The 27359-nt window shown below is 52.5% G+C and overlaps 1 protein-coding gene across 5 annotated transcripts in view; it reads left to right on the top strand.

The window, feature by feature from the left end:
- The window catches only part of JADE2 (jade family PHD finger 2), an 83876-nt gene that overhangs the window by 43762 nt on the left and 12755 nt on the right, over positions 1-27359 (top strand). For all 5 annotated transcript variants that reach the window (XM_054841363.1, XM_054841360.1, XM_054841362.1 and 2 more), the window contains 4 exons: positions 10597-10808; positions 15864-16031; positions 16575-16691; positions 22574-23035. In XM_054841363.1, the coding sequence (XP_054697338.1) occupies positions 10597-10808; positions 15864-16031; positions 16575-16691; positions 22574-23035 (959 nt within the window). The remainder of the gene's footprint in view (positions 1-10596; positions 10809-15863; positions 16032-16574; positions 16692-22573; positions 23036-27359) is intronic.

The following is a 27359-nucleotide window of genomic DNA, read 5'->3' on the forward strand; positions in this document are numbered from 1 at the left end:
AGGCATCTCCCCGACATTTCTCCAGCTGTACCTAACTGGGCAGATGGAGTCAGAGGAAAGGGGTTTCCTAGTCAAGATGTGTAATTGTCAGAAATGCTGGTCCTGGGTTGTCTCTCCTTTCCCAGGTGCCTCTAGATATCACAGCATCACGTTGCCTGCATCACTGCTGTTACATCACTGCACATTCTTAAAAGCCATTAGTGCATTCGGTTGAGTGCAAGTACCTGGACTTGGAATTTGACCATTGACACTAGTGCTTAGCATGGTCTGCTGGGCAGATCTGCTGGCACAGACACGTGGGTGTGTAGTCCTGCCAGATCGTGGAGGGATTTTCCAGTCCTTGTTAGGTAAGGGTTGCTGTGGTGTGGGTGCTGCTACACAGGTAAGAATAACAAAACAATTAAATATTCACCTTGTGAGGTCAATGAAAGCTGGAGCGTGCCTGCATGAAGCGTTACTCCCCGTTGCGAAGGTCTGTCAGGGGTGGGACAAAGAATGTTGTCAAGTGCTTGAGCAGACGGACCGTACGCTGCTGAACGGGAAGGTTGTGCAGAGTCTCTCAGCCTGCTGCCTAAGCGCTGCAGCGAGATTCGGTGAGATTGCAGTAAGATTTATTTCGGTAAGCTTGCATGGACTCAGAACTTGGCCACCACGCTGGCTGATCTTGGTTGCGGAATATCTCTGTTCTTCTGATGTACTTTTGATTTACAACCAAATTTTGTTACCACGATCTCCAGGACCTCAAGAAGGTTGTAGAGGCTGCTCTTAGAGTTTGGCTAATTATCTATTACACGTATCCTGTATATTGGATTTCCCATAATCTCGGTGTTGTGGACTCTGTAGTATCACTAGCAAATCGCAGTCAGCTTTGCCCTCATGAAGTGGCCCTGTATTAGCAGCCTCAGCTCTGTCATTAGCACACCCAGGTTTTGAGATGCTGGCAGCTACAGTCAAGTCCTTGGGCAGAGCAGAGGGTGCTCCTGGGCAAAGCCGAGTGGCTCGGTCCCGCTCAGGTGCCTTGCAGAGGATCCATCCTTCCTAACACTGCACAGCTGCCGTTACTGCGTCCAGAAACCAGCTTGTCCCACACTGGACATCCTTCTGACTCCACTGTGCTTTCACTGTGTCTTCTGCTGCATTTCCCTAGCCATCTCTGCAGCTGGGTGGCCATCAGAGGTGTCTCTGGGCTCCAGAGAAGGATGGTCTGTATTTCCACTTCCTTCTTGTACATATTTCATAAGACTTTAGAAAGGCAGCAGGCAGAGATTTGGCTTGTCCAGCTCAGTTGGGTTAAATTTGAGTAGCTTTATTATTTCTTCCTATAAATGCAATGTCTTAAATGGCTTTCAGATGTGGAGCTCTCATGCTGACGGATAACTGGAAGGTTGAGATGATGGTCGGTGCGCGGGTGGAACGTGCTGGGGGAGAGAGGTGCCTTTGCCAGCGGCACGGCCTCGGGGGCGCGTTGGATTTAGGAGGGGAGCTTGAACTTCGTCACAGCCACGTACCCCCGGCAGCCCCGCTCCTTGCAGGCGCGTTGGGTGGGCTAGTGTCACAGCATCCTGGAGGGCAACATCCTGAACCAGATGTCGGGACACAGGCGGTGCTTTGCCGCTGACCCTCTGTGCAATTTTGAGCAAGCTGCATTTTTCTTCCCCCAGCTCCTTGTCATTTATCAGCCGGTCAGGTTTTTCAAGGACGGTCCTTAGGAGACGTTTGTACAGCACCAGGCTGGATGGGACCACTGTCTCTGACGAAGCCCCTGAGCCCTCCTGCCGTAACCAACTATAGACGGTAATAACGCACCCAGGGGATTTCAGCGGTGGTAATGCAGAGCCTCACCGTCCATCAGCTGGTTCTCCAGCCCCTTTCTGTTCTGAGAGCGCTGTAATTACTGGCTGAGCCTTAGACACGCTGGGGAGAGAGCGGCTTTGAAACACAGCGTTTGGCGTCTGAAATCCACTGCGGATATGGCTTCAGCCCGAAGGATTCTGGTATCTCACCCCATCCCCCAGCCCTCCCGACCTCTCCAGCAGCATGGGGGCTAGTGCATTTTTTCCAGTGACTTGAAAGGGAAAAACATGTGGCGTTGGTTAATAACCCATCCCCGGCACCGCGGGGAGCTGGGGGTCTGGCAGGTAGGGAGCGGGACGGATGCTCCTGGCTGCGGGACCACGGTCGCATCACCCACACCGGCTGTGCCTGGGGGCTGGACCGCAGCAGCTGCGGGGCATCAGGGCTACTGAGGCAGCGGGCTGCTTTGGGGGGGATGCATTTTCCTGTCCGATGGTTTTGGGTGCTCGTAGAGGAAAGCTGTTGCAGCAAATCTGTCGCTGCTCACCTCCCGGGCTGTCGGGGTGGGATTTGGGTGCCCGTCAGCATCAAATGCAGAAGATCGTTACCTGCCTGGGTTGGTCTGAAGGCAGTCAATAAAAAGCCGCTCTCTCAAGGAAGCCCTCCACACACTGAGATTTCCAAACCAGCTTTGCTAATCTCTGAGATCATTAACATGACTTAATTGGAGCATTGCAGCCTCTCCTCCTATTCAGAGAAGTCAGGAGTTATCTCCCAGTGTCAGGAGATATGCAGAAGTTTAAATTCCTCCTGGGTGTTTAGCTGAGCTGTTGTCACTGGGCAGTCCAGGGGCACAATGTGTCATTCCTAAAATATTTAATGACAAAGAAGGAGCCTGATCTCTGACTGGCTCTTGAGGAGCCACGGGGAGGAGAGCTGGAAAACACCTATGAGATCATCCATCTCGCTTTGCCGTTAGCACGGCGTTGATCCACGTAGCACATAGCACATGGCTTTTCCAGTCCTTTTTAGGTCACCCCAGGGATGGAATTTTATCACCAAGATCAGATAAACCTCCAGATAGCTCCAGCTCTCTGCACTCTGCCGGCTCCTCTGCCAATTACTTGGAATTGCTCCAAAAAGCAAAAGTTTTTCATGTAAAACAGCTTTAAATAGTTTTAAGTCCCCCAGTAAGATACCTCAATAGCTGTTACTGTACTCAGTAGAAATGTACTGTTTAAGGAACTTCTGTGTGCTAGAGATGAAATCAATATTTAAGCATTCCTAAATGTTTTATTTGTTGCTGCTGCAATATGAGATAGTAAAAAAAAGTGGGTCTGAATGAAACCCTGAACCAGATTTATGTGTACGCCACTCCAGGCAGCACAGGCCTTTCCTTTTAGAGGAAAGTCTACGTTTTTATATTAACATTTTATGCTGTATTTTGTGATCTCCACTAAATCCAAAGCTATTGTAAGAGTGGGGCTAGAGAGACTTCAAAGACCAAGGCTGAAAGATCCCTTTGTGGTGATCGGCACTTCATAAACACACGGAAAATCCTCAAGAAATTGCTAAAAACGTTGCCGGAATCAATTTTGCGGAAGGCAGAGTCGAAGTTTCTAAGTATTCCCTTGACTTAATCCATATGGTGTATGCTGCTCACATATGCCCACCACAGCTTCTATCTTGGGAGCTGGAGGTGTTCCTGGTATTTTATGGCAGGAACATGCAAAGGTCACATTTATTGCTTTTGAAGCTCCGGGGGGAATTCATCACTGCATACTTGAGATATGTCTCTGTACTAATGAGATGATGCCTCCCTCGGCGGAGGTGAGATTGGTCAAGTAGACGTGGAGTAAACCGAAGTCGGTGGAGTAACCCCGGGCAAGATGTGCTCAATGGAGCAGAGGCTGCCGTTAAATGCACGCCTTGGCGAGCGGCTGCCTGCCACCCAGCAGCGCCGAGAGTCCTTGTCCGAGGCTACCCCCATCCTGCCACATCCTGCCGGGATTCGGGGAGCCCCCGTTTACCCCTGAGGTGGCCCCTTGGTGCTCCCCAGGCAGAGCCTGTCCCCATGTGGCTGCCACCCACCCATGGGTGCCCATCACCGTGGCCAGGCTCCATCCGCTGTGCAGGGCCACCCCGATATCTGTCATTTGAAGCTCTTCCATTGTTTTTACAGCGCAGTTCCCCGCTGCACTGTGGTGGCAGAGGCACAGCCCAATTCCCTGCTGGTGCAGCCGGCCGGAGGGAGCCCTGCGACGGGGACCAGTGCCGCCCGATGGGGGGCATTCGGGGGCTGCCGTCCCCCCGCAGGGATGCTCCCCAGCCCTGGCTGGCGGGAGGATGTGCAGATGTCTGTCCTTTGTCTGGTGGGATCCGTTTCCTTTAACCACCAGCCCGGCTTCCCCCTTGCAAGCATCTTCCCCCCCAGCCCTGAGGGATTGCTCACAGCGCTGGCCCTTCCACCCGCTTCCCTCCATGCCCCCGCGCCCCAGCTCACCCTGCTTGCCCCTCATCGCTTGAGAAAGCTTAGCTCATTAATAATTCGGGGTCTGTTTGTTTGGATTTTTAATTTTTTTTCTTGTTTTGAAGAAATCCTGCCAGTTTGGAGCCGTTTTATAACATGTCTGTGCTGCAGCCCACAACAAACATCCGCACGTAGCCTGAAATCTTTGTTCTCCGCCGAGATCATAAGCAGGTTTGGTGCCTGGATAGATGAACCGGCAAATCTCCTACTACTTGGTGGTATATTACAAGGAGGAGATGTGTTTAATAGAGGTACCGATGTACAGCGTAGAAGTATCTTGGGAACAGATTGAGGGCTGGAAGCTGTTCTCCATTACATCGCCGTTGATCTGGATTAACGCCGTTGGTATCGACGGGAGGAGGATTCGGCGGAGCTGCCCGTAGGCAGGTGCCGTGCTCGCGCTTCCTGGCAGCCCGTTGTTCTTAATGTAGGGGTCGATACCCCGATTTAACGCAGAACTTTAATTTAGGGCAGAACTCACCTCGTAAACAGGCAAGTCAGCGAGCCCAGGGGAGGAAGAGACATAGAAATGGTGGCAATCAGAAATGATGAAGGTGAGAGCCCGCTGCGGCCAGCCCACGGAGAGTTGCTGAGCAGCACGGCGGGGTCTTGGAGAGCTGGAGGTGGGTGCGCAGGGTTTTTGTTCTTCTCCTGGGCAAAGAGCATCACCCCCCTGCGATCACCTCCACCGACGCCGGCCAGGGTGCTCCTGAAGCAGTGGGAGGCACGGGGTGGCTGAAGGGAAGGGAGGAAGAAGAAGTAGAAGAAGAACCCAGCAAATAATTCAGCCTAATTTTGTGTGAAAATAGCCTCAGCCTTTGAGCTGATCTTTAAGCAGGGAAATCCAGAAGTGTTTTCAGGTGACAGTTCCTTAAGTTGTTGGCGGAGGTGAAAACACTGCAAGCCCTCTGGAAGGGAAAACTGAGCTTATTTAACTCCTTACAGAAAGAGATGTTGCAGGAAAGCCACGTATAGATTAATGTCTTCATTGTGTAGAGATTATATGTTAATGTATAGATTAGCATGGTTGGAGATCAGCGGGAGACACTTTAGACGCTTTGCCTCCACGTTTTTCAGCACGGTTTTTATGTCAAGTCGTCGTTTTGCTATTTCCATAAATTCCTCACAGTAATTGCAGGAGTTTCCAGCAATATTCAGAGTTTTGCTGCTGGATGGAGCGAGGTGGCTTTCATCACAAGTGCTCCAGGACGGCTCTGTCAGTGCCAAACATCGCTGGAGAGACGCAGCAGCTTATAAAGTGGCTTCTAAAACATTTTGTCATCATCTTAAATTTGAGCAATAATTGATGTCGGTGGGTGGCAGAAAGGGCGATAATTGGTTCCTGTAAATCCTTTAAGTGCATTAGCAGGCTGTGTTTGTAACAAAATATCTAGAAGTTTCACCGTGGATGCTCAGCTCGCGCCGCTTGCGTGTCGCTGTTTGTTTTGTTGGCCACGCTTTACATTAAGGGTTTGTTTATAAATAACGTTGATAAAATATTAATGTACAATTGCTGCGTCTGCCAAGCATCGCGTGCCTGCCGGGACGGGTTAGAGGTGGCTGGGGGAGTCCCAGGTGGTCTGGGGTGGTGTTGGGGTGGTTGTCCGTCATCCCCTGACTTTTGGAAAGGATGCTTGGGACGGGACCCGGGATGCCCAGGGGAGCACCCAGCCCGGGGCAGGGCTGGCTGGTGGCCCCACAGGTGCCTTGAGCGCGTGGGTGCTCAGCTCCCGGCGGTATTCAGAGGCAAATACTCTTCTCTGAAAGTGTCCTCCTGCACAGCAGTGCCTAACCTCAGTTTTAGCATCTAGCCAGTGAGGTTTTTTCGGATTGCTTTCATTCTCCCGGCCTCCGAGGGGGGAAGGATGCTCAGCACGGCTTTGCGGAGGCAGAAGCCAAAGCAGGCAGGTTTGAAGCGACTCGTCCCGGGCGAGCTGGAGGGGCAGCGAGCGGGAAGGAGACCTCAGGAGCCCGTGGTGCCCGTGCTGTATCTGCACACCCCTATCCCATCAGGGACCTGGCATCCTTTCACTCTCAGTTTTTCAAAGATGCTAGGAGACAAACCGACATCATCTCAGAAGTGCTTTCCTTTTTTTTTTTTTTTATTAAAAACCAGTAATTTTGCTTGTTTATATCTATTTTTACTGAAAAGTAGACTTCAAGGTTTATAGCTTGTGAATCAGCTAATGGCACAGCCTGCAGTCCTGATGACTGTTTGTTCATGAGCTGTTTTATCTCCAGGTATCCTCCACAGGGTAAAAGGATTTATTGTTTCAGTAAATTGATTTTAGTGGAGCACAGTTTAGTCAGAAATAGGTCTCCGTTTTGTGAAAGGTGGCTTTCCAGCTATTTTTTTTCTCCTCGCACAGTGAGTCGGCTCACACCACGATAAGGAGTAGCTGAGAATTCATTTAGCAGAAGAATATTGCTCCTTCATGCCACATAAATTATGATATTACAGAAATAATTATAACGGAGAGCGGCGGTGTGTAAAGGAATGTGCCTGGTGGTTCTCCCAGACCCGGTGCTGTGGCTTCGGTGCCAGCCCAGCGATCCCAGCTCCTTTGGGATAAAATATTTAAATTCTGTGTTTCAGCTGCGGTGTGGGCTGGGCGGCTGCGGAGCTGTAGGGATCATGGCAGACCCCGACAGCGGAGATACAGGGAAGAGTTTTCTGCTGGGAGCAAAGTTCAAACGAAAGGCCGGGTTCCTACACGTTTTCCCTTCCTGAATCAGATCTGGAGACCTCCTGATCTGGAGACCTCCTGTAGCGCAGCATCATCTGGCACCTCTTCTCCTCCTCCATTTCTGAAGCAAAGTCCCCGTTCTCCTCCGGGGGATGCTTCCTTTGGCTGGGTACGTGCTGCCCACCAGCATCCTGCTCTGGGATGGGAGAGGACAGCTTTTCTCCAGCTGGGACACGGTGGGAGCCAGCGGTCCCTGGGTGACAGTCCTTCAGCGCAGGGTGATGTCAGGGGTGTCCCCAGGTGGCCACATCTAAACCCATCATCGTTAACGCACTCGGTGTTAATGGGGAGAGGATACGGGCGGACTTCTGGAAGGGTGATGGGACGTGGAGCCTTTTACTCCTGTTTCAGTGTTTTGAACATGGCTCCAAATCGCTGGTGATTATATTGGTGCGAGATTAAATTCTCACTTCTGGCTACATCACTCCAGACAGAAACTATCGAGAAGGTCGCAGCTACGCTGCCCTTCTCTGCAGAGGCTCAGAAAAGCTTCGTTTTCACCCCACCTTTCATACACGACCCTGTCGTACCTTAACCACGTGAAAATACCTTTCTCTTGGTCAGCAGGTAGAGTCCACAGTGATGCTCTCAAGTGTGACTTACTCCCTGGATGTCGCTGGATTTATTCATTGTAGCCAAGATCAGTATCTGGGTCTTTTGCTTTTCCTTCCCCGGAGACAGTACCGGTGTCACTGGTGCATGCACGCCGGGAGTGTTTTGGTGGAGTATTTTTTTTGGTTTTGCTATTTAGCTGGCCACAATCAATACAGACAGCATTTTCGCAGCCAAAAAGATGACAATTTTATGAATGGAGTTTAATAGCACAAACTTTATATGATGCAGAAGGAGATAAATGGAGCACAAATGGAAAAAGCGCTTCACCCCCAGGCCCCATTGTTTAGTGTTTCATAAGCGATTAATCGCTTCATCCCCATCAAGTGCAATTGTCAATTCAATAAGCTCCGAGGTATTCTGAATGGCGCTTGGCAAACGAATTCCTAATGTAATTACATCTAAATGGAGTGTGAGAGCGCACGCGTGTGTGTGCGTGCGGGAGGGAGAGATCTATATTTTTCGCTGTAACGGTATAACAACTACATCGCATGTAGGCTGATAAGGAAACCCCGCTGGGGAGCCGCTCGTGCTCCGGCGTGGGAGTTTTGGGATCAGTGGGGACTTTCTCCCCAGGGTTAAGCTGATGATGCCGGGGCATCGCTGTGGATGGAAAATGCAGGAGGTGGGATGGGAGTCGCTTCTTTCCACTCGAGGTGAAATGGGAACGGTGGCGATGCCAGCACGATCCCGGTGATGCCAGCGTGATCCCGACCCTGCGGGCAGGTCAGGGTCATGATTCCTGTGGAAACCCCACTCCCTTTCCTTCCTCACGCTGCCTGCAGCTGCCGGCTCTCTGCCTGCCCTCTCTGAGCACGGGGCGGCTCTAGAAAATGTGTAGGGAAAAGCACCGGGAACACTTGAACGATCATTTGGTTTTCCAGAAGAGCAAAGAGAGCAGAACCTGAAATGTTGGGAGAAAGGGAGTAACTCCAGGCTGACACGCCGGTGCCTGGGACCGTAAGTCACAGATGCAGACCTGAAACACTGACCAGGAGCACTATGTTCTTACGGGGCTTGTTCGACGCTTACGTAAAGTCATGGCTTGCGGCTCTCCGCAGAGCAAGTGCGGCTCAGGTGGTGTGTTTATAAAGGGACGCCATCAAGGCAAAAATAAGGCTCTGCCTTTGTAACCCGCTCCCTGCCCTGTTGCATCCGACCGGCACGATGCCAAGAGCGAGCCGGCAGCTCCGTCCTGGCTCCGGCGCGTGGGGCTTGCTGTGCCGCCGTGCCAGCACCAGGATGCTTCGCATCGCAGCCTGTGCCAGCCCGGGGCTCTGCAGAGATCCCGCGCTCCTCGCCGGGGCTGTTGGCTAATAAAACAGGTATTGTCAGGTTCCTCGGCGTGTTGTGGCACAGCCGCCCGAGCGCTTGGAAGGGCTGTGATAGGGAACGGTGTTGTCTGTCTTAGATGGTATCTCAGACGCAGACATGTAAAATGCCAGGCTAGATGTTTGCAGAGACTTGTCAAGCTAAGGGAAACGGTGCCAACGCGAAACACTGAGCTTAAAAAAGCAGACAATGGTGTGTTTGCTTACCGAGCTCACCTACGGGTTGCTTTCCCCCTTGACAGAGTTGTTTCAGCTGGTCCGTGGCCGTTGGGGGAAGGTGCAGTCTCTGCCAGCATCCTCCAGCCGGAGGGGCTGGGAGCGCTGCCCGGGACCCCCCCAGCCTCGTGTGTCCCCCGCTCAGCCCCAGGGGCCTCAGGGCCCCAGAGCTCATCCAGGACAGGGACATCACACTGGCTTCTGAGATGGCAAATTTCTCACTGAGCATTTAATTAATAACTGCTTCATATTAGTACTTCCTCAAGCCTTTTTTTCCCCTTCTCTGCTCATAAATGAAATATTTTCTTCCATTGCCTTGCAACAAGAAAGGTGGACAGCAGTGCTCCTCCGCTGTCTGGTGCTTTCTGGAGCATCCTGGCCGTCATCACAGATAATATACACAATGAAATGCAAAGATTAAATGGTTTTTATTGCATCCTGCTGGTATCTCTATCCGCATCTCTGTGCCTTCCCCGGCGATGAAGTAGTGCTCACGGGGAGACGGGGTGCGATGGGGCCTTACCTCTGCCTCTTAGCCCTCACAGAGAACCTCCCTCCTGCTGCTGACAGACTTTTTCCTTCTTTTTTTTCCTTACCTGGAGTGACCTCATGTTGCGTTTGTGGCACTGGGATCTTTGTGGGCGGGTGAGAGGCAGCACTTTCGGGTTTCAGTGCTGCCGAGCTCCTGGCAGCAGCATCCCCCCTGTAACAGTGGCCGGGCATCCCGCTGCTGGAGGTTGCTGCTCTGAAACAGCCTCTCCTGGTTATTGGCCTCGTATTCCTGGTTGTCACTCTGGAGGAACCTCTGGTAAAGCACCTCTGCCGCTTCTTCCCACTAAAGATCCTGGTACGGGGAGAATAAAACACGACATGGCAGTGTCTGACCTTCTGATTCCACTAAACCCAACCAGGAGAAAAAACACTTATTTGTCCTCATTTTCAGCCTTTGGCTTCAGTTTTACAGTTCCGTTTAATTGGCCTTAAAAGGGTCAATTTTCAGTCTTAACAATTAAAGCATTGACTTTCTGTTGCCAAAGCTTGTCTGAGCCTTCGCTGCAGAAAGCATCTTTGCAAAACTTGTCTCCTTGAACATTTAAACTGTCAGACCTAATTATCCGCATTGCTTCAGCTGAATGGGTTTCTTTCCTCTCAGCCAGCAGCAATATTTTGTTACTGTCTGTGAAACATAAACTGCATCTTGAGTTAGAAGCAGACGTTTTCTGAACCGCCGCTCTTACCATCGCTGTGGATTTGCCTCTTGAGTTGTAATCTAAAATGCTCAGCCCTTTGCAAAACGCTCCCTGAAGGCGGGTGGGCTTCCGCGCTGGAGCCGTATCAGTGTCCTCCTCTGCCTTCTGCCTTGCAGAAAAGCCCGAGCTGGATGAGATCACCCTGGAACGAGTGCTGGAGGAGCTGGAGACCATGTGCTACGAGAACATGAACATCGCCATCGAAACGGAGGAGGGCTTGGGCATCGAGTACGACGAGGACGTGGTGTGCGACGTCTGCCGCTCGCCGGAGGGAGAGGATGGCAACGAGATGGTGTTCTGCGACAAGTGCAACGTCTGCGTGCACCAGGTGAGCCCCCGCCGCAGCGGGGGAGAGCGGCAGGTTGTGGCTGGCTGCACATCACACCCCGATACCCTGCTCCGGGTTCCTCCCAGCCCCGCCGTCCCCCTTTCCCTGAGCTGCTCCAGACCCCTGTTAAGCTTGTCTGACGGATTCCCAGTGTCTCTCCAGTGGAGCGAGGGTAGCAAATGCGGTGTTAGATCGCTGGCAGACAGCAAACTTGCTTTTCTTACTTTCTTAGCCCCAACCCTTCGTAAGTGCCCAGAGAAATATGCAACCAGAGGTTGAAAACCACCTCCTGCGAGCTTGCTTTGCCCCCTCCTCCTTACTCTCTGGTCTCTGTGATATTTTATTTTATGCCTCCTCTTCCATTAACGTCCTTACTCTTCTTCCTTACTCTTTCTTTATTAAACTGCAGCCGTGGGTCCTTTAGCACCCAGGGGTGACCAGCACCGTGTGCGGGACTGGCTGGTGGGCTGGGAGGGATGCGGGTCTGCAGCCCTGCACTCATCCTGCGCTCACCGGGGGTGGGTGGGCTTGTACGGACCTCCAGTCTCCTCCACAGCGTTAGACTGGGGGTGGTGGGACCTTCCAGCTCCGCTACCGCCGTCTCGCCTCGCAGGGTTTCTGTCCCGGCTTCCCTGCTGTACAAGTGTAGGATTTCATTTTATTTTGCTGCCTGGAGGAAAATAATTTTATTTTTAGAATTGAATGCAAATGCTTCAAACACTTGCTGGGGGCGGGGTCCGTGGGTTCCTGCACTTGGTGCTCAAAGCAGGGAGACCTTGACGTGGAGACGGCAGCCGTGTGAAGGTCTCCTGGGTCCCGCGTGGGTCCAGGGAGGTTTTGCTGGTTGTGCTTCGAGGGGAAGTGCCGTGCGGTGCTGGGACGGCAGCGGCAGCTCCTGGGCTTCACCCTCCGTGTGAAGGTTTTTGGTTTTTTTCCTTTGAAGACAGCCATTTGCTCATCTTTTGGGCAGCTTTTCCATCAGCGCTTCCTGGAGGTGGGAGAGCGTTGGAGATATCTATAGTTGCGGGAGGTGGGTGTTTTGAATGGTTTCCATCGGTGAATCAGATTCCACAAAATACCAGGACGATTCGGGGGGGGGGGTGTGTATTGGGTTGGGTTTTTTTAACAAGCCCAAGGGGCAATGTCAGGCTGTGAGCTGACACATGCCGGCGGGCCGGGGTCGGGGGGAGGCAGGTCAGCGTGCACAGGGCTGCCGTGGGGATGTACGGACCCTGGCTGTGCCCACCATGGGCCCTGCCACCCGTGGGCTCCGCTTTCAGCAGCAGCCCTGGTGCTGGGAGCAGAGCGGAGCTGCAGAAGGGGACGTGGCCGGCAGGATAAGGGAGATTTTCCGTTGTTTTCAGGGAGCAGAGTCCAGCCCTGAGCCCGATGCCAGCCTGTAAGCTGCCTGTGATTTAATCTCTGCCCCGATTTACACCCTAAACCACAAAGTCCAGAGCCACAGCGCGGGGTGTTACATGGCATCATGTTTCTTATCCACCCTGCCCCGTGCCTTTGCCAGCCCCGTGTCCAAAACCTGCTGGGGGCGACGCTTTCCTGTGGGGAACCGGGTGCCAATGCCACGGGCTTCGCCTGTTTGGGCAGCGGTGGGGGAGAGCTGGGGTCCCGCGGGACACGGCTGGGGAGATGCCTCGTCCTCCTGCATCCCAGCGGGAAGGGGCAGAGGCAGGGCTGTGCTCAGACACACGTTGGTGGGGTATGGGGCTGGAAGGGATCGTTGTAATCATCTCATCTGCATAACACAAGCCATGGGGCTTGCTATTAATTAATTCCTATGAAGCGTAGCTTTTAGAAAACACATGCAATCTTCATTTTAAAATTTTCAGCGAGGAAGAATCTTCCTCCCCGCTGCTAAATCGTTGTGGTTCATCGCTCTCGCGGTGGCAATGTCGCACTTCTGTTTAGCACGGGAACGATCCATCTCCAGCTTCCAGCCGTGGTCCTGTCATTACCGAATTGCCATTCCCTGGCGTGGGAACACGGCCGAGCTCTCCCTCTGTTACATGGACCACACCAAGCTTTTCTGTGGCTCAGCATCCTCCCCACTTTTTCGGCATCCCCTTCTCGGTGACAATGTGCCCGTGACAGGCACAGCGACAAAAATAGCTGCTCTGCTCCTACTCGGCATTGCTCTGGCTCTGTGTTCCCAGCGCATCTTCTGGCTGGTGCTGGACTGGGAGAGCATGTTCAGCTGATAACCACCTCATTTCTAGAGCTGCTCCTTGTCCGGGACAGAGGCCCTGTAGTATGTGCTCCTAGGAGCAGAATTGCACCTTCAGCTGCTCTAAAACCTCTAGGAATTAATAACAGGGAGCCAAGACTCTTCTAGAGATGCACATTTGGTCATAATTCCTGTTTTCCTCTGGATTTTGAGATCAGTCTGCCAGTTTATTCTCCTGGTAGTATGTATCAGGCTGATTTTTGTGTGGTACTAAATCAGATGTTTTATAAAACTCTGTTACAGAAATGATCTGTCAGATTTGGAGGCGCTGTGAAACACAGTTAAGTCTCTCTGAACCGTGTAGACTCACAGCAATAATATTACCTCCCTTAATTCCTTATTATCCCAATAATCTGTTCACGAAGTGGCTTCTTCCCCTTGGAAATCACTATCAGAGTCAATTTGTGCTTTGGGGCAACCGAAAGCCGTGTTATAAAGTCTGTTCTCAGCCAGTAAAGACTGGGGATGCGCTTTTCCCGCGCTCGTGCATCTCCGCGTGCCCCCTCTGCCCGTCTCCCCACCTGCAGCACTGTCACTCGCGGTGATGGTGACCTGCAGCACCAGGACAAAACAATGTTCTTTTTTTTTGGAGTAAACTTCAAAAAGTGGAGTTGACACATGCCTGGGCTCAATTTACAGCCAACAGTGCCGGGGGTCCTTATCGGCGCTGCCCGCTCCGCTTGCCTTCTGGAGGGACAGCGGAGCAGCCAGATCTAGTATTAATTACACTACCTCGTTAAAAATAGTGACACAGCCCCGCGTTCACACCCGAAGCAGTTGTCTGCCACTCTCTGAAAACCCTTTCAGTGCGAGTTATCGGGACTTGCCAGTTAAAAACTGTCTAGTTTTAGTAGTAGCTGTTTAATACGGTCATAAGTTACAGCCAAAGTGGAAAGTGGAAAGTATTTTATCATCATCATTATGTGATACGGCTTATCATTTGGCTCTTCCCCAAGTACGGAAGAGAAATATTTATGGAACACTTTGGCTGCTCTGCATCCTGCGCTGTCGCAGCAGGTCAGGGAGCTCCGTGGGCGATCCAAGTCCTTTAGCTCGCTTTGCCATAGACTTGTCCTTGTCTCCTTTAGATTTACCGTCCTTTAGATTTATCATCCTTTACGGTTCCTCCCTTCTGATTTATATTCATGACTATCGGTTTCCCCTTTTTACCTTTCCGTAGTTATTTTCACTTCCCCTTCAGGCTGTGTTGGGTGTGTAACCAGTGTGGTCATCTTTCTCAATCATGGGGTTGTGGCTTTTCAGCCCTCAGCTACCTCAGAGGTTTTCTCTGCACAGCATTTCTTACTTCGAGCTGTCGTGGGTCGGGTAGCTGTTCAGAAACAGGCAGGAGATGAGCGGGCAGATGTCGGCACTGCAGAGCTGCCGGCGGTGGTGTGGTGGGTTGAGCCTGGCTGGGGGCCAGGTGCCCACCAGAGCCACTCTCTCACTCCCCTTATTCACTAAACAGGGGAGAAAAGGCACAACGAAATGCTTGCAGGTCGAGATAAGGACAGGGAGAGATCACTCACTAATTATCGTCACGAGCAAAACAGACCGAACTTAGAGAGGGAATTCATCTAATTTATTACTAGGCAAAACAGAGTAGAGCAATGAGAAAATACAATCAAGTCTTAAAACACCTCCCCCCACCCCTCCCATCTTCCCGGGCTCAACTTCACTCCCGGCTTCAACCTTCCCCCCCCTCAGCGGCACAGGGGGACGGGGAGTGGGGGTTACGGTCAGTTCATCTCACGGTGTTTCTGCCGCTTCTTCATCCTCAGGGGGAGGACTCCTCTCATCGTTCCCCTGCTCCAGCATGGAGTCCCTCTCACGGGGTGCAGACCTTCAGGAGCAAACTGCTCCAGTGTGGGGTCCCCCACGGGGTCACAAGTCCTGCCAGCAAACCTGCCCTGGCGTGGGCTCCCCTCTGCACGGGTCCACCGGTCCGGCCTGGAACTTGCTCCAGCGTGGGCTTCCCACGGGCCGCAGCTTCCTTCAGGTGCCTCCACCTGCTCCAGCGTGGGGTCCTCCATGGGCTGCAGGTGGAATCTCTACACCCCCTCACCCTTCCTCCACGGGCTGCAGGTGGAATCTCTACACCCCCTCATCCTTCCTCCATGGGCTGCAGGGGACAGCCTGCTTCACCATGGCCTTCACCACGGGCTGCAGGGGGATCTCTGCTCCGGCGCCTGGAGCACCTCCTCCCCCTCCATCTGCACTGACCTTGGTGTCTGCAGAGTTTCTTACATCTTCTCACTCCTCTCTCCGGCTGCAAAAGCTCTCTCTCTCTAAGTGTTTTTCTTCTTAAATATGTTATCCCAGAGGCGCTGATTGGCTTGGCCTTGGCCAGGGGCGGATCCATCTTGGAGCTGGCTGGCATTGGCTCTATCAGGCACAGGGGGAGCTTCTAGCAGCTTCTCACAGAAGCCACCCCTGTAGCCCCCTCGCTACCAAAACCTTGCCACACAAACCCAACACAGGTGGGGGCTCTGATGGAGCAGCCCGGTTGCTTTCCCCACCTCTACCCAGAGCCAGGCGGATGCTTGCTGTGATACACAGCACATTTGTATACTTAGCTTTTAAGTAAAACCCAGGACATATTGATCCGGCATGGAAATAGGGAAGGCAGCAAAGAAGAGTTTAACCCCACTCAGATTGCGGAGCTGCTTGTCATCTGCTGTTTATTACTGCGCTGCCCAGCTGTGGGGGCGATAAGCCAGCGGGGGTGGAAAAGCTGTGAGTGAAGGAGGAGGTCCTGGAGGATGCTCTTCCCGGGCTGCTGGGACTAACCCGCCTCCTTCGTGTCTGCGCAGGCGTGCTACGGCATCCTGAAGGTCCCCATCGGGAGCTGGCTGTGCCGGACCTGCGCCCTTGGGGTTCAGCCCAAGTGTCTACTGTGCCCGAAGAGAGGGGGAGCGCTGAAGCCCACCAGGAGCGGGACAAAATGGGTCCACGTTAGCTGTGCCTTATGGATACCTGAAGTAAGATGTTTTCCAACCTCCTCTTGACCGCGCGGGTGCGCACGGACCTGGTTGCCAGGTCTCGGCCCAGGATGTTCATTAATGGTCTAAATGGCAAGCGCAGTTTGGCTCGTCAAGCCGTGCCGAGGTCAGAGCTGCGATGCCGGTCGGTCATCGGGCTGTGTGTTAATTAGCGGCCAAGGGGCACCCCATTAAGGGATGACACAGAGGTGGGTGTAAGGGTGCAGGGGTGGGGGGTGTTCACAGGACCTGACCGAGCAGGGTAAAGCTGATTTCACGTGCCCATCTGAGATACACAGCAATGTCCAGATGAGGAATTAGTTCGGAGGAAACGCTGACAGAAGTTTTCCCTTCCATTTCATCCGGATTTGTTTCTGGTTTTGGGGGTTTGGGTTTTTCTTTCCAAATTACAAGTGACCCTGAAAAATAACAAAGAAAAAAATCTGTCATTTCTGAAAAAGTTCAGAATGCCACAGACATACCCCTGTAGGAGATTTGGGATGGTAACCAGTATTTACAACTTGTCTTCTATTTCGTGACCAGGTTAGCATTGGATGTCCTGAAAAAATGGAACCCATTACAAAGATCTCACATATCCCAGCAAGCAGATGGGCTTTGTCCTGCAGCCTCTGCAAGGAGTGCACTGGGACGTGTATTCAGGTACGTAACTCAGCACCAAAGAAACTCACACCTCCGGGGTTGTGTCTGTAATAGCCACCAGAGAGTCTCGAGATGTTGGCAGACACAATCTGGCCGAGGCTTATTCCTGCTCTGAGTAAACCTAACAACAGGGAGCACAAGTGCCCATCAGGCATCATCAGATGTTGTTTGCAATCACTTAATGTATTGAGCGCTAGGAATCTAGATTAACTTTCTTTGCATAACACAGTGACGTTGCTGTAGTGACACTAATTACCAGCACTGCAAATGACCTTGGTTTGAAATCAGGAACCTCCAGCAGAAGGGCTTGGCGTAGCTGCCAGAAAAGTGAGATACTCATGAGATACATAGCCCAAGTATTTCACAAACCAGTGGGGGTTGGCTGGGAAGCCTTTATGTTGGGGGGATATCAGGAAACCCCAGGATTAGGTAGTCCTCACTAGCCTGCTGCCGTGCAAAACAGACTATTTACCAGGTATTACATTCCCGCATTTTCTCCACACCTAAGCAAACCACTGCAGACATCTGATTGCCTGCTCTCCCCGCAGCAGCAGCGTGCTAAAGAGGGCGAGACATTCTCAGTTTGGACCAAGAGCGGGATGCTCTGGGCTTTCCTGTTATAAAAGTGGGACAGAGCATCCCGGGCCGTGATCGCTCTTCTTGGGGAGCAGAGAGCAGAAGCTCCCATCCAAAATGCAGCACGCTGGGTGTCAGAGCATTTGGGGAGCCTTGCTGCATCCAGTGATCCCCTCTGCTCACCCCTGCTCGGTCAGTGTAATGTCCCAGCGGTCCCTGGGGACGAGTTGGGGGATCTGCTCCTCTATGGTGCCCGTTGCTTTCGCTGGCAGACCAGGCGCTGAAGCAGTCTTGGTGGGTGGGGGGGTGTGGAATAGCCATTAAGCTTTGAAAAATTGGGAGAAAGTTTGGGATGTGTATAAATCCTGACTGATCAGCTCCTGTGCAGCAACAGGAGCTGCACCTCGGAGGTCAGTGTAGGCAGCATTGGCTATTGGGGACCAGGAGGAGCTGACTGGTTGCAGAAGGGCGATAGGAATAGGAGGTTCGCAGGCTCCGCTGCATTTGTGCCTCTGCCTTGGGTTTAATACTTTAAAGGGAGCTATTTAAAAGCAATCCCCTTAGCTTGAAATGAAATCTCACAATACTTCTTTAAATCTCTAATGTTGACTCACTTCTTTTTTGATGGCTCTGGGTGGATCTGCTTATTCACCCTGCCAGATGGAGATACTGTGTCATAACGGCAACTGCTTTCAAAGAACGGAAGGGCAGGGAAGGAGGCAAACAGACTTGGCAGCATCAAAAAGAATTCAGCTTCTCCGAGTCTTCATCCTCTTAGTGCTGACATGGCACGGGAGCTGTGAGATCGCTGGGACTGAGTGGATTTGCATTAAAGGTCACCTGAGATGGAACAGGAGCTTTATTGTCTCCTGTGCCGGCAGCTCACGGTTTATAAGTCTTCACAAGATTGTCACCAGAGTGTTTGCCAAGGCCACCCTAGCACGTTCGGGATGGTATTGCTTCAAGGAGAAGGGGGAGAAGAAGAAGGAAAAAAAAAAAAAAAAGCAGGCGGTGCCTTTATTTAAGGATTTATGGGGTAAATCAGCAAGTTCATCCATGGGTAAATAAACACGCTCCAAACTCATCAACAGTACAGAGCTCTGTTTTGAAAGTTTATGTTTATGGAGCATATTTTTGATTAGTGCCTGTTTATCCAGGTGTAATCTAACTACCTTTGTCAGGGTTTATGACCCAGCTCTGAAAGGAGAAGGTTGTTTTCTGTTAAAGCACTGAGCTTTTACTCTTGGCAGCAGGAATCGGGTGCTCCAGGTGGGGCAGGTCTGCGGAAGGAAGGGTGGTGTTTCCAGGAGGGGGGTTTCCAAGTAGCTGGTTGGAACTAGGCTTTGCCGAAAAGGGATGCAAAAATCCGGACGGCAAGCTGGAGGAGTGGAAGACTCTCATCCCAGAGGGGCAGGGGGATGCTCAGAGGCAGCACCGCAGCTGACGACCAACGTGAGGTGTTTTTGCATAGGCACCTCTGTCTGTCGGGGTATTTTTCCCCATCCAAATTGGACCATCAAAAGGGAAACAAACCCAGGGCAGCCTGAGGAAGGGCTCCCCACTGCTCTGCATGCCTCTGACCTTGCTGCTTGCATGGAATTCCTTCCCTTGCTTTTCTGGTGCAGAGCTGTGAAGCCGGTGTAACTCGGCGTGGCCGTAGTTCAGCCAGAGCTCCCAGATGCCGGGCAGGGATGCAGCCCTGGAGGCACGCTTCCCCCGTCTCCTGTTAAGGGGAAATCATGACTTCATGGTGGTTCTTGTGGTCAGACATCAGGAGATGCCAAAGAGAGCTCAGTATCCAGCAGGAATATTCTCGTTTGCATTGCTGAGACGGAAAAGAGAGTGCTAGGAACCAGGCTCCGGCACAGCCCCAGTCCCCACCGCTCTTGCTTGGGACCCAGCTCCATCCTCACCAACTCCCTCCTCACTTCTCAGAGCAACTGGAAGAACTCACCAAGGCCTTTCAACGCAGCGCAAAATGCCAGGTCTCTGTTAGTTGCCGGCAGACTTCTCCAAAGGACACGATCTTTTGCTGTCATCATCTTCCAGCTTTCTTTTTGTTGCTGTTTTTAGGAGAAAAAGCCCTGCAAGTGTCCTCTACCACTCACTGATGCCTGCTCCTCTGCCCACTGCTGCCCGCTCCCCTTGAGTTGCTTGTGCCAGTGGTCCCCATCCACTGGGATAACTGTGGTGGTGGTTCCAGGACCTGTCATCCGGTTGTGCCTATAGCCCTGAAAACATATAGCTCGAGATCGGGGGAAGAGCAGTGCGTGTGCACCGTGCAGCCCCCACGCCATCCTCCACCCCAGCTCCGCATCCTCCGGGGATGTCTGCCACGCTGAAATTGCCCGTTTTGGCTGAGAAGTGCGACCAGGATCCAGACCATCTGTGGTCACTAAAAATCACGTGGTAGTTTCTGTAAGGATGCAGAAGTGTTGTGGCTGATGGCTTGGCTGGAGTTCAGCACCGGTAATTAATTTTTCCTTCCTGAGTTCCCCTCGCCGTTCTGTTGGAGGAGCCGCTTCCTTCCCCTCTGGCCCCAAACTGCGGCACAGCACCTCTGTAAGCTGCTAAACTTCTGTTTGAATTTCCTGGGCAAATAAAATCATCCCTGTATTTCTTCCCGGTAAGAGTGGTTTGAGGAGTAATTAGCAGCCCACATCAGTGCAGTTTTCACCCTCCCTCTCAGGATTCTCTTTGGGGATGGATTTGCCTAAGCAAAGTATGCTGAAATCCTTGAATGAAAGGTGCTGTAAGATAACGAACCGTGATCGATAACGAAGCAGACTTGGGGACTGCAACAGTCCTACGAGCCCGGTTTATTCTGCGTGGCAGATCCCTCCCTCCCGCAGAGATCAGCTTCGTTCCAGCGCTGTCCTGGGATGGATCAATGTGTTTTATTGTCAGTTTATGCAAGGCCCCCGGGTAGCGGCGGCCGACCAGGTACCTTTCTTTGTTGGCCTGTCAGCCGGGCTGCCTAATTATTTTCTCTTTGCCTTTTGGGCACGGTTTCTGACAACTGCTGCTTGCCATCTGTCGGAGGAGAGATCCAGGCCGGGTGACGATTCGTTTTATTCCGAAGATGGAGTGATGGTCGTTCCCGTGAGCGGGACGTTGTCCTGGCAGAAGCCACAGCTCTTCCGCTAATGCCGTTATTAGCGCTGGTGACAGAAACAGGAGGAAGGGGACACCGCCGTGTGGCTTTCCTCTGCTCACGTAGTTCACGGACGGCAGCGAGTTCTCCGTGTCCACTTTCTCTACCGTATATATTTACATGCACAGCAGCACAAAGGACGCTGTAGTTCGAAGCACCCCCAGCTATTACGCGGAAACAGCCAGGATGGAGTGTGCGAGGAGTACCTCAGGAGTACCTCAGGAGTACGACAGGAGTACGTCAGGAGCTCAGTAGCACCGTGCAGTACCGATAGCATCTTGGCTACCAGAGAAGAAAGCTCAATCACGGGAACTTCCAGCTGGCAAAGGCTTCCAACCTGAAAGTGCATCACATCTCCGCTGCGGAGGGTGCACCGGGCTGGCGCGGGAGCACGGACGGGTCCCACACGACGCCAGGCTCCAGGCAAGCGCCCGCAGCATAGCAGAGGGAGCTGATTTTTGCAAGCCATCAGCTATTTTCACGAGCGATTTCAGGCTGAAATTAGGACCAAATGGACGTCTTTAAGCAGGGTGAGCGGAGGGCAGGAGTTCATCATCTGCTGCATTTGGTGCCTGCAGGAGTTAGTGCCCAGCATCGCTGCCCGGAGCTGTGCTGGTACAGCGCGGGGCTTGGCCGCGGCAGGGCTGCATCCAGCTCTTCCCGCTGGTTACGGAGACTTTGGAGCGAGGCCTGGAGAGCCCTGGAAGTGTAGTACTTGGACGCAGCTTGCCTGCGCTTTTCTTGGCCCTGGCAGCTGCGCTAGTCTCTCGCTTTCATAAGCACCAGCAGATTCATAAACAAAGTCAAGGGAAAATATCTAAAAGCAGCAATGTCAAAAGTTCACACGCTGGGTGACTGAGCAGGAATTCAGGGATTCAGGGCTGATGGGATGAAGATAAAAAGCCATAAAATTTCTGCTCCTCAGCTACTACCAGAATATTTTTTATTTTTTTTTTCTTTTCAAGAATTAAAGTGCGGCAAATCCCCAGTAAAACTACAGCATCCCAAACAGTTTGTCATCAACATTCAGGAAATTTCACGTGCCTCCGCCTGGTCCTTCAGGCCACAACTGCATCTTCATCCCCCCGCAAGAACAATTCTTCCATAAACGCCAAAATATGGTGCCTAAAGTAATAGCCCACTTAATATGTCTCATTATTGCAGTTTAACTGGTCATTAGCAGCTGGAATAGACTGATTTCATAGGGGTTATGGCTGAAATAATTACCTGACACTCTGAGCCATTAGAAAACAGTTAATGAGTAGAGGGGGAGAAGGTGCTGATGTGGACACGGGGACTGCGCCGGCTGGGGGAGGTTCCTCTGTAGGAAACCAGACTGAGGTTTGTTGCCTGTGGGATCCAAAGTAATTTAAGCCTGAGGTAAGTTAGGGAAATCATTAAAAAATTAATCTGACAGAAGTTTGACAACAGTCTGGCCACTGTATCACTTCTAAAAAGTTCATTTCATGATGTTTTGCTCTGTATATGCTGAGTTGCCTTTTGTGTTATTATTTTTTAACGGAGCTAATTAGAGGCTGTGTAATTTCCAGAGGAGAAAGGCATCGTGCTCCGGGAGCGTTGGCTGCTTCTGAGATACCGTGTTCACTCGTAAATCTTGACATGTTCTGTATGCTTTCAATAAAACCGGCATATTAGCTTTAGATGTGGTAACAGATTGGAGGAGTTTAAGAGTGAAATACGGGTGAAAATTTCTCCATCAAGAGAAATCCACTGACAGTCTTTGAGCATCCTGTTGGCCCGTGCTATTGTCTTTGGCTGTTGACATGTTGTCGTGTTGGAAGAACCATTGGAAGCTCCTGTTTATGGTAGGTGACAGACGAGCAGGGCCCAGCACAGAGAAGGATTAAAGCAGGTAAGGTGGGAAGATGCCTGCTGATATCTAGTGAACCCTGGGGCTCTTCTGCTTGGATTTATGGTGTCCGGCTCATAGGTGTGTAAGACTTGGGCAATGCAGGTGTTCCTCCATAAGGAGTACCTGTAGTAGAGCATCCATCACGTCATGGTAGGTGTTGTCACTCAGATGGGTGTCACTGGGTTTGTAGTAAGCACTTGTGGTCCCGTTGCATCGGTAAGTGTTCCCCACCCCGACGGTGCTTTGCCCTGGCCGTAAGCCCTGTCCTTCTCCCCGCAGTGCTCCATGCCCGCCTGTGTCACCGCGTTCCACGTCACCTGCGCCTTCGACCACAACCTTGACATGCGGACTATTCTAGCAGACAATGACGAAGTGAAGTTCAAGTCCTTCTGCCTTGAGCACAGCACCGGTGCCACCAAGCTGCCCGAGGAGGCACGGACAGAGCCCGACCAAGCCCAGCTGGACTTGGAGAAGGTCACGCTGCGGAAGCAGAAGCTCCAGCAGCTGGAGGAGGACTTCTATGAACTTGTGAAGCCTTCAGAGGTGGCAGAGAACCTTGACTTAAGCGAATCGCTGGTGGATTTTGTCTACCAGTACTGGAAGCTGAAGAGGAAAGCAAATTCCAACAAACCGCTGCTGACACCAAAAACGGATGAGGTGGACAACTTGGCCCAGCAAGAACAGGACGTTCTCTACCGACGCTTAAAGCTCTTCATGCACCTCAGGCAAGACCTGGAGAGGGTGAGTACAGCTTTTCCTTCAATGGTGTACCCATATGCGCCGTCAGGGCTGTTTTAATGTGTGCTGGCACCTATAGACGGCACAAGCCGTTCCCCCTTGACGCAGTTCGACACCCCGAACGGCTGTGTCCCTTCATCTAGAGCTTTACTCAGAGCAACGGTGCTCGGCGTGCGTGTATCATCACTGCCTAAACGCTGACACTGATGAAGTAAGTTAGCTGGAGGTTCAAAAGAGCAAATGTCTGCAGGGAGAAGGTGCCTCGGCGGGGCCGGGTGGCTGGGAGGCAGATGCTGCTGCAGCTTGTATCCACTGTGTCTTCATAGTCTCAAACCACAAAATTATCCTGTGCTGCCCCTCAGATGCTTTCCAGCAGCAAGGCACAGGAACAATTCATTATTTACTTACATTAGACATCAAAGATGGGTGGATGGCAGGAGTGAGCAGCAGGGCCGGCGGGACTGGGCATTCCCTGCCCTGCCGCAGCCAAAAGTGGGTCGGCTCCTCGGGGAGCTGCCGGCGGAGGCAGAGCCGTGCTGGAGGATGGAGCCGGAGGATGCAGGCACCCGCGGCTCCCCACGGTATGGGGCGTCCTTGCACAGGAGAGGGAGCAGCCGCCTCCACGGCAGCTTTTTTTTTTGGGAGAAGAAATGTCGGTGGAGCGGCAGTACCAAAGCAGTGCCGGACCCCCCCGGGCTGCGCTCGCTGACGCACCGCGCTGCCTGCCTGCGGATTTGGCTGCCATGGCTGCACGGAGGGGGGGAGCAGGCGGGAGCAGGGATGGGGCAGAGGCAGGCTGGAGAGGAGGAGGAGTGGCGAAGCGAGAGAAGCAGTGATGGGAGGAAGCACGGAGGAAGAAGCACAACGCCCAGCGTGAGACGGCAGAGAGCGGCCAGGGGAGGGGACGAGTGCGGCAGTGCCAGTGCTGGGGGGACACGGGCGCAGCGTGGGGCAGCAGTGGGACAGGCAGGGCAGGGCTGCCAAGTCTGGCACACAGGGACCAAGCTGCCTTTGGTTCTGTGCTTAAAACCTGAGTCCTGCCTGGTCCCCTCCCTCCTGCTCCTGCCAGAGGGGTGAATCCACAGCCCCTCCTGACAGCCCACCCGGGGTGCAAAAGCCATGGAAGGGCTCAGGAGGTCGCTGGGAACAGGGAAGAAAGGAGGAAAGCAGGAGCATAGCATTGCTTTGAGCCGGTGGAGGTGGTGCCCTGAGCAGGGCGGGCAGAGGGTGCCGCTGGGGACATGCTGTTCCCTGGGCAGCAAAGGCGACAGTGGTGCTGCCTGTGCTTATCCCTGAACCCTCTCTCCAAGCTGCTGTGGATCTGCGGCACAATTTAACCGCTGGGGAGAAGGCGGTATGGGTGAGCAGGGTGTTTGTGTCCAGGTGGGGTTTCAGCTCTGGACCAGCCCGTCCTGGTCCCTCGCTGCAGTTCCCTGTGTGGGTCTTGGAGCCTGAGTCCCTTGTCCTGTGTAAAACCAATTGAATTTCAAGCTATTGGTCTCTTTTCTGTGGCCGTATTGGCCTTCATCCCTACGTCCATCATTGCCATCGCTCTGCCAGTCTGTCTCTGCTTTGCTCCTGCCTTTACTGCATCGTGTTTCCATCTCTTTTCTTGGGATGGTGCCACCGTTAATGGGTCTCCAGCCCCGAGCTGTAGGCAACAGGCTGCAGCTGCCGGATCCGAGGGCGACAAGTTCAGCTCACTTTTTTCCCCTCATCTGCTTCTCTGTATTGTAAATCTAAACCAGGCTGCTCCACCTCCCTCTGCTTCCACTTGCTCCCAGCTTGACTTTCCCGGCTGCAGTGAACCACTGTGCATCTCTGGGTACGGCGCTTTGCTCCAGGAGCTGCCTAATTCAAAGACGCGGCACGGCAGCTTCTCTTTGATTTCTTTGTGTCCAAACTATGGGTTTTACCAGATTTCTCATTTTCCAGGGTTACCTCCAGGCTTCGCGGGGTCATTCCCCATCAGCGTTCAGCCTCTGCTTAGCAACTCCCTGCCAGGTTTCACCGCCTGGCCCTGGAAAAGCCGTTTGTTTGCTCTTCTTCCAAAAGGGGGAACAATAAACACTGGCCGGATCAAAGTCCGGTGCTCAGATGGGTGCTACGGGTTTAAATCCCATTGCTGCCAGTGCATCCCAGGTATCTGATCCCGTCTGTCAGCGCCGCTCCCAGCCGCCCTGTTTCGCTTGCAAATAGTGAGGCATCACATCAAATAGGGGTGGGAGGAGAGCAGCCTGGAGGGGTGGCTTTCAGAGGGTGTCCACGGGGCATCGTGTTCCTATTAGTGGTTTCAGCAATTAATCTGGCAGGAATGGTTGTGATTTTGGGGCTGGTAATGGTATCTGGATCCAAGAGTTGGGGAAGCAGAAGCAGCAGGATAGATGATGCGGGGACAGCCAGGATGACGGCGTTTCCCTCTGTCATCTCTTAACTGCTGTCATTTCTGCACTTCCCAGTGTCAGCAAATCAAAGCTATTGCCTGGGAATCCTAATACAGTCCTCCCAGTTTTGGCCTTTTTTAACCCTCTTTGCCTTTTTTTGGGTTTTTTTTTAAGCTTTTTCCAAGGACTGGTTGTTTAAATGAGCTTCATCAAAAAGCTGTCGTTTCCAGGCTTTCGTACCAGCATCTAAGCTTGGCTTGGGGAAGCAGCGTTGTGTGGTGTTCAGCTGTGTAAGTGTGTGTAAATACCAGCAGTCTCTAAGCAGAGCACAAGTAATGTTTTCTTCCAGGAATATCAAATCGTAGAGAAGAGATACCACCAAACACTTTGAGATGCAGGTTGCCAGAGGCAGTTGTTTTCCTCATAAAGAAATTTTAGTTTGATGTTTTCTCCAATCCAGAATAAAAAAAGAGAACGTAGTAAAATATACAGCATATAGCTCACTGCTTTATATTTGCAGCTAGGGGATTCATCAAAAAAAAAAAAAAAAAAGATGACCTTTTCCTCCCTTATTCCTAAGTGTTTCCGAATTGTCCGTAGGTAAGACCGATGTCGTTAGGGGATGGCCACGGTCGTCCTGCTGCCTTCACAGCCTTTGGTGGCAGACGTGAGGTAAGCGTGGGACGAGGTCCTGGCTCTCTGTGTCACTGTGAGAGGCACAAAGGCTCCCGACCACGCAGGGACAGTCCCCTGAGCCTGGAAGTACCCCAGCCTTCCTCTGCAGAGAGGGGTTTGAGGACGAGGAGGGGGAGGAATCGGAGGTGTCAGGGTGACGCACCCACGGACGTTACTGCCCGTGTCTCCGTTCAGGCCACCTCCTCACCACCTTATTACAGGCAGTTTTGCTCTTTCAGAGCATCAGGAAGCTGAGTAAACGCTGTCAAATCCTGTTAGCTGCCATTAGCATTTTCTGTTTCACAGCCAAAACCCTCCGTTTCCTCCGAAAGCCGCGGTGCCTGCCGCAGCCATGGTGACAGAGCCTGGCTCTCCAGCCACCCTTACGCGGGGCTGGCGAAAAGCGTGGCACGGAAATTCATGGTGAGGCAGATGCCGGCGGGGATCACGCGGTAGCTCTGTCGTCTGGGGGTGTTTAGCAGCAGCGCCGTGCGGCGAGCAGGGTTTAACCGCTGCTGCGCTCGCTCACACGAGCGTTTATGTCTTGTGCTTTGCTGTTTGCATTTAGGGCTTCCTGCTTGGTTCGTAAAATTTCTTGTACTGGGACAAAACGTGCCGGTGATTTGCAGGTAGATGTGGAGCAAGTGCGAGTAACCCTGCGGAGGGGAGGATGCTGGCCAGATTTGGGGCAGGGGAGCCACACCGGTATGGGGCTGCTGACCTGGGCCAGCATCACCTGGATATTTTGGTGTATTTTCGATGCTCTGTCCTGGCATTTGCTTCAGGGCAACAGGCAGTTTTGTAAGGCTCTGACGTTCAGCAGCGCGGTAGCCTCGTACCTGCAGCTCCGTCCCAGCTGTGGCTGCGGGGGGAGGGTCTCTCCCTCCCTGCAAAAGGAGCAATTTGTGGATGAGGACTGGCCTGTTGACCCAGGGGACCAAAGTGCCTCTTAGCGTTTGGCATTTTTTGTGCAAGTTTCTGTGTCAGGTGTGAACGAGGCAAATGAGTGGTGTTGGGCTGAGGGCTCAGCGCGATGCTCGGATGCCCGGGGCTGTGCGCTTCTGCTGGGCCATTGCATAACTGTGTTATAACGTTCCTTCTACAGCATCTTCCCTTCCAAGACTTTCCAAATCCTTTAGAGACACTAACTTCTTCAGTAGGTCTGTGAACAATTAACAGGAGATTAAACCAGCTTGTGTGTCCACACCATTGCTGTACCTGGATAAAATCACAAAATAATTTACCTGTTTTTCCTGGCTCTGTTCCCA

This window comes from Grus americana, chromosome 14, assembly GCF_028858705.1.
Source record: "Grus americana isolate bGruAme1 chromosome 14, bGruAme1.mat, whole genome shotgun sequence".
In the NCBI taxonomy this organism is placed as follows: domain Eukaryota; kingdom Metazoa; phylum Chordata; class Aves; order Gruiformes; family Gruidae; genus Grus; species Grus americana.